The 6,000-nt window shown below is 54.9% G+C and overlaps 1 protein-coding gene across 1 annotated transcript in view; it reads left to right on the top strand.

Moving 5' to 3' along the window:
• Positions 1–4,984, top strand: part of BLK (BLK proto-oncogene, Src family tyrosine kinase) — a 63,531-nt gene extending 58,547 nt beyond the window's left edge. The window contains exons 11-13 of the mRNA XM_090031339.1: positions 575–725; positions 2,308–2,439; positions 4,295–4,984. Coding sequence (XP_089887465.1) covers positions 575–725; positions 2,308–2,439; positions 4,295–4,503 — 492 coding nt within the window. The 3' untranslated portion in view covers positions 4,504–4,984. The remainder of the gene's footprint in view (positions 1–574; positions 726–2,307; positions 2,440–4,294) is intronic.
• The last annotated feature ends 1,016 nt before the right edge of the window (positions 4,985–6,000 follow it).

Raw genomic sequence — 6,000 nt, forward strand, 5'->3', positions numbered from 1 at the left:
TGCAAGCCTGTGCTTTATAGAAAGGAAGAACTGGGAGGATATTCATGCCCATTTCCAGGTGGGCAGGACTACTACTGAATTACTCCACAGCTGAACTATGCTAACCAGGCCCCAAATGCTGTTATCTTCTTTCAACTCCAATCCAAGGGGCAGGGGGGGCCGCTCCTGTGGCTGGGAATCAAGTGATCTGAATTCAATAACTGATTGTCCCCACGTTGGAGGGTCCCCTCTTGCTGCTACACATCATCTGTCCTGTCCAAGAGCTTTGTAGGAGCCAAGGGTTCGTCTCCTATAGCACCTAGCACAGTGCAGCCCTGATCTCAGCTGAGGAATACTCATGCAATCTCCTACTGGGGAGTTTCATAGTTTCTAGAGTCAGAAGGGACCTGAGCAGATCATTGAGTCCGACCCCCTGCCATGGCAGGAAAGAGTACTGGGGTCAAACGACCCCAGCAAGGTGTACAGCTAGGGAGGGGAGGGACAAGGTGATTGCTGGCATCTTTAATGTCCAGGCAATGGGAGGGTGAGATGAATATCCCTGTGCCAACCCCTGTGGCCCCTCTTGCCCTCCTAGGTGGCCGAAGGCATGGCATACATCGAGAGAATGAACTCCATCCACCGCGACCTGAGAGCAGCGAATATCCTCGTCTCAGAGATGCTCTGCTGCAAAGTTGCTGATTTTGGCTTGGCCAGGATAATAGAAAACGAATACCTGGCACAGGAAGGTAGGTCCCACGCCTGGTGCTTTATGGCGGCACCAAACCAAAGGGGTCTATTTCTGACTGGCCTTCTCCCCTGGTGCAATCCTGCTCCCACCCAGAGCTCCCACCCAAATACAGCGTTGATAGGGGATGATCGTGCTATGATCTCTGGCTCTGCTGTCGGACAAATTGTCTCTACCGAAAAAATGTCCTACCCATGTCTGCACTTAGTGGAAATGCAATAAGGCGATAAAAATGGCCTTGAAAACCAGCATTTGGATCTGGATCCAGATTTCAGTCACCCATTCAATTGGTCCTAGCGCTTTAGCTGGGTCAGCTGTAAAAAGAGGAGCAATGTATGAATTTTGCAGCGGAGGTTGGATTTATCGCCCTCTCCTTGACTGATTTGTAGGCATTTCTGGATCCGTAGTTCTGCAGCGTCTCTGACTGCTGGTTCAGTTAATATAGCGCAGCTTTATGAGTTGTGGAAGGGGTCCCTTGCTGTACACAGAGCTGCCAGCTCGAGTCTCTGTGACAGCAGTGGGTAGGGCAAACACAAGCAAGAAGTGGCCACGAGAGGGCACATGGATACCGGTAGGTTGGTTCATTTCTGCAACTGGAAGGACAGACATAGCAAATTGCTGCCGATAAGATATTTGTCATCTGCCAGGATGCCGGTTGTGCAGTAGATTCACTCAGATTGTAGAGGTGGTGAAGTCAGAGAAACAAAACAGCAGTTCTTCGGTACGACTGCAGAGCTATTTGGTGAGAGGCTTTGAGATCTGGCACTTCGGCAGTGCTTGGAGTCGCAAAGCAATCTGAGCACTTCCAATTCTGGGGAGGGGGAGAACCCGTTTGAATCCACAAAACAAAAAACAAAATGGAGAAAACCCCCAAGCACCTCATTTCACCATTACTTTCTCAAGAAAGGTGCTATTGTATCATTGAGCATAATAGAAAAGTTCCAATGAAAAGCCATTTACATATAAAAAAATTTTAAAAAGAGGCACCTTCCTGAGATGGCTGTCAAGGGACACACATCCAAGCTAGTGAAGTGGGGGCTCATCCCAGAAAAATCAGCGCCCTCTGTTCAGCGGTTGTGTTTTTCCCTGCAAACGGCTTGCATTAAAGTCTCTTCACTCGGTTGTAGTGTTAAGTAATGCACGTTCCTCTGTCTGCACTTAATGCATCTCAGCTCCTCCGTCTCTACTTCTCAAACGCATTAAGGGCAGGAACAAAAGCAGTTAGGCTGTACGAAGCCCTCCAGGGTTGAGTTTCTGTAAGGTGGGGAAAAAGCAATCAGGACTTGTGGCAGAGGTGATATTTTTTTTTATCAGACCTACTGGAGTTTTGCAAAAAAACAAATCTTTAATTGCAAGCTTCTGGGCACAAGCACCCTTCATCGGGCATCGGGGAAACGTTTGCAAAAGTTCTCCTGGGTAGAAACGAAAGTAAGGTGGGGAGGAATTTAAATGCAAAGACTTTTGGGGGGTAAATACACTGAAATATTCCCTCCCAGCAGCAAGCAGAAGGGCCCCCTGCAAGATCCGGGCCCAGGGAGCAGTCTCCCACCAACGCCGTCCTTTAATGTTTTCCTTCCCAACAGGTGCCAAATTCCCTATCAAATGGACAGCGCCGGAAGCAATTAACTATGGGGTTTTCACCATCAAATCCGACGTCTGGTCTTTCGGAGTTCTCCTCACAGAGATTATCACCTATGGCAGGATCCCGTACCCAGGTATGGGGGCACGGCGTCCCTCCTGCTTTGCTTCCAAGTGCTTCCCAGAGAAACCACTGACCACAAACTAGGGGCCCCCTTTGGGCATGGGATGAGCTGTGGGATATGGAGCCTTGACTCTGCCCTGGCAAAGGGGCTAAATGAACTGGCATCAGCCCTATAGGAAGGGTCTGGGGGTCAATGTGGTCTTTCTCCACATCCCCTGCTCATTCCTGCCGCTGGCAAATCTCCTATTTCCTGACCAACCCCCCGCCCAGCAGTTGGCAATATCCAGGGTTGTCTCCTCCACCTTCCCTCGCTGTGACTTTGCATGTCCATTCCTGGCTTGGCTCCCCGATGGCCAGTGTCTGGGCACTGTGACCCCTTCCTTGCCTGCAGAGGAAACCTCCCATAGCTTGGTGAAGCCTCCTCCAGCAGTGCCCACTGCCAAAAAGACCAGGCCCTGTTCCCGACCATGGGTGGGGGCCATTGCTGGGACTGCAAGAAGCATACTCTGCTCACAGGAGCAACCTGAGGGAGCAGTGGGTCTCTCTGCTACAGCATGCCAGGCTCTTCCCATGCTTGGCTCCGCTGCTAGAATAGCTCTCGGGACCCCCCGGGCCAGTGAAGCACATCAGGGAGCTCCTTGGCTTGCTGCTAGTTGAAAAGGTACCGGCTGGACCGAGTCCTGCTGTGCGGCAATAGACACATCAGCATCCCAAGTGCTCCACATAGAAGCGTGTTGGTGTATGCATGTGCCTACGTGACTGCACGAGTGCACGCGCGCGCGTGTGAACTACACAGCTCCTCCACTTGCAGCTTGGCAGCTGTCCTGCCATGACCCACTTACCAGGGCCAGATTGCAGGAGTCTGCTGCACAAGCCCTGCCTCAGCCCTGCAGGCCCAGCAGTAGGAGCGTGAAGCTTGTACACAACTCTGACTCTGCCCAATGCTGTCATTCAAGAGACGGTCTCCCTGGCTGCTGGATCTAGCGGCAGCTTCAACGATAGGTGCAGCCAGGCCTGGCCCATGGGCGGCAATAAATGCCGAATAGGCTGCAGCTGCGCCGTCAGTGCCTTTATCAGCTTTGCAGAGCTTGGCTCATAGGAAGCACATGATCCTGCTCCTGGTTTTCCTGAGTTGACAGAACTGCTGCTATGAGCAATACCCACATTACAGCCTTCCCCCTGACAACACGGCTGCCTTGCAGGGCCTGGCTGGGGCATATCCTCCAGAGAGAAATCCAGGGGGGAACATCCAAGCAGCTTGGCTATGGGTCATGGGCCCTATACAGCCCATGGCTGAGGGGGGGCATTCTTCTGTTGTGCACATGGCAGGGGTCTGGGCTCCTGGAGCTTTTAAAAAAGCCTAGGAGATCAGCCAATATCCTGGGCAGCGGGAGAGTGAAACTGAAGTCCTCAGCTGACCCAAAGGGCACTATGGCACTGGTATGGGCAAGGCAAGGGTCTCCCATGACATCCAGCCCAGGGCTAAGCAGGGAGCAGGGGACGATTCCCAGCTGCGTTGGATGACCTCAGGCCAGGTACTTGATTTTTGCATCGGTTGTGTCGGGCAGGTCCTCTCATAGAGGCTCATGCTTGATTCAGGACAGTCCTGCTCTCAGGTGAGGCCGGTGGGTGCCCAATGTGCATCAGGGGCCCTGCCCCTGATGGCAGAGGGGATGGCAGAGTTGTCCTGTCCTTTCCTGAACTTGCCTTGCTGGGGGGGATGCACTTCAAGAGCATGAGAACATAAGCAGTGCCATATTGGTCTGTCTAGCTCGGCAGCCTGACCCCCGCCCCCAGCAGTGGCAGGGGCAGATGCATTGAACCAGGTATCTCTAGAGTGATCTGTTCCCTCTTCAATACCACCCTAGGCATGACCAACCCGGAGGTGATCCGCAACGTGGAACGGGGCTACCGGATGCCCTGCCCAGATTGCTGCCCCGGCGAGTTCTACAGCATCATCCTGAAGTGCTGGCGGACCAGGCCCGAGGAGCGGCCCACCTTTGAGTACCTGCAGTCCGTGCTCGAGGACTTCTACACGGCCACGGAGAAGCAATACGAGCCAGAGCCAGGGCAGTAGCACCAGGCCACTGTGCCTGCATGAGGCGGCGTGCGGGAGGAGAGGGGCCGTCCCCGCGATGCTGGCTGGAGGGGACTGTCAGGCTGTTCTGATACGGTGCCCCATGGACCTCTCAGCTGGACCTGCTTCCCCCCCTTTGCTTCTGTGCCTTTGGGGAGGGGGTCTGAGAGGAGTGGGCAGGACACTCAGGACACAGAGACCACGAGAAGTGCAATCCTCAGCCCCTGGCACGGAGGTCCCAGCCCAGCGCCTGATGCTCAGAGCAGCCAGCATTGCTGCAGCTGGGGTGCATGGAGCCCCTGGCAGGGTAGATGGCAAGCCATAGGGACTGCATCCCTCCGCCCTGGTCCATGCCTAGCAGGGTGGTCCCTTGCCCTGCCCCTGCCAGTGCTGCAGTCTCCTCTAGGTCAGCTGAGCACTTCGGTTTCCAGGGCTGCCCATCTTGGCGGGGCCTGCCATCACCAATAAAGAGCCCCAATAGACAGACCCTCTCTTGTAATTAAATCTCTTTGGTCTCCGCAGCCATTGCACTGCTCAGCCCCCAGCTCTGCTCTGACTGCTCCGCGTCCCCTGCTGCTGCCCAGCCCAGGCCAGAAGGGAGGGTCCTCCAGTCTCTGAGGGCAACCCGCAGCCAAGCTGTGCATCAGGGGAAGCCCCCAGCCCCTCCGCTGCCAGCCAGGGCTTGAAGCAGCAGCCAGCGGGGAGGGGGGTCTTTGAGGTAGTGGTGGCAACGCACAGGAGAGCACACCTGGCTGGCGTCCTGGCCCCCATCGGACCTCCTCAGCTGCCACGGGCTTGGCCCATAAGGAAGATCAGGGAGCAGGAGTTGTGCCTGACACTGACTGCCTGTGCAGCCATTTCCCTTACGCTTACCCTTTTCCTTGGCATGCTGGAGGGCCAGGCCTGGGTGAAACTTGTATTCCACAGAAAATACTGATATTTAGGCATTTGCCAGCAAGTGGAAATTCCAAAATTTGACGGGATACCAGGGAAAACTTCTTCGCGGTTAGAACAGGGAGGCAGGGGAACAGGGACATTGCAGGTGTTCAAGAAGAGGCTGGACAGGCATGGGTCGGGGATGCTCTAGGTATAGTGATGCCTGTGCTCTGCCACGGGGATTTCTGGGCTTTGCTGGGTGCTGCATGGGGCTTGGAGGGATTTGTGGATTTGTATGGGATGGTTTGGATAGGGCTGATCCTGCTGCAGGCATAGGTTGCACTACATAATCACTACCTCCTGGCCCTACTTCGCTGTGATTGTATGGGAAAAAGCAGCCACGTGTGCTGCTCCCAAAGCCAAACCGGGTCCCAGGATTCTAGCAGGCGTCGAGTGAAATTAGCACTCGGAGCAGGTGTCGGGCAGCAGCTCCCAAGGTCTGCAGGCCTCAGGACAGGCTTGCTATGCAGGCAAGGGCACAGCGTCCCGGCGCTCCCAGACCAGCTGGCTCGGAGAGCAGGGTGGTCCCCAAAGAGCCTGACATTTCCCCCGCCCTGACCG

This window comes from Crocodylus siamensis, chromosome 1 (assembly GCF_052110815.1).
Source record: "Crocodylus siamensis isolate JL-2025a chromosome 1, ASM5211081v1, whole genome shotgun sequence".
NCBI classification, from domain to species: Eukaryota; Metazoa; Chordata; order Crocodylia; family Crocodylidae; genus Crocodylus; species Crocodylus siamensis.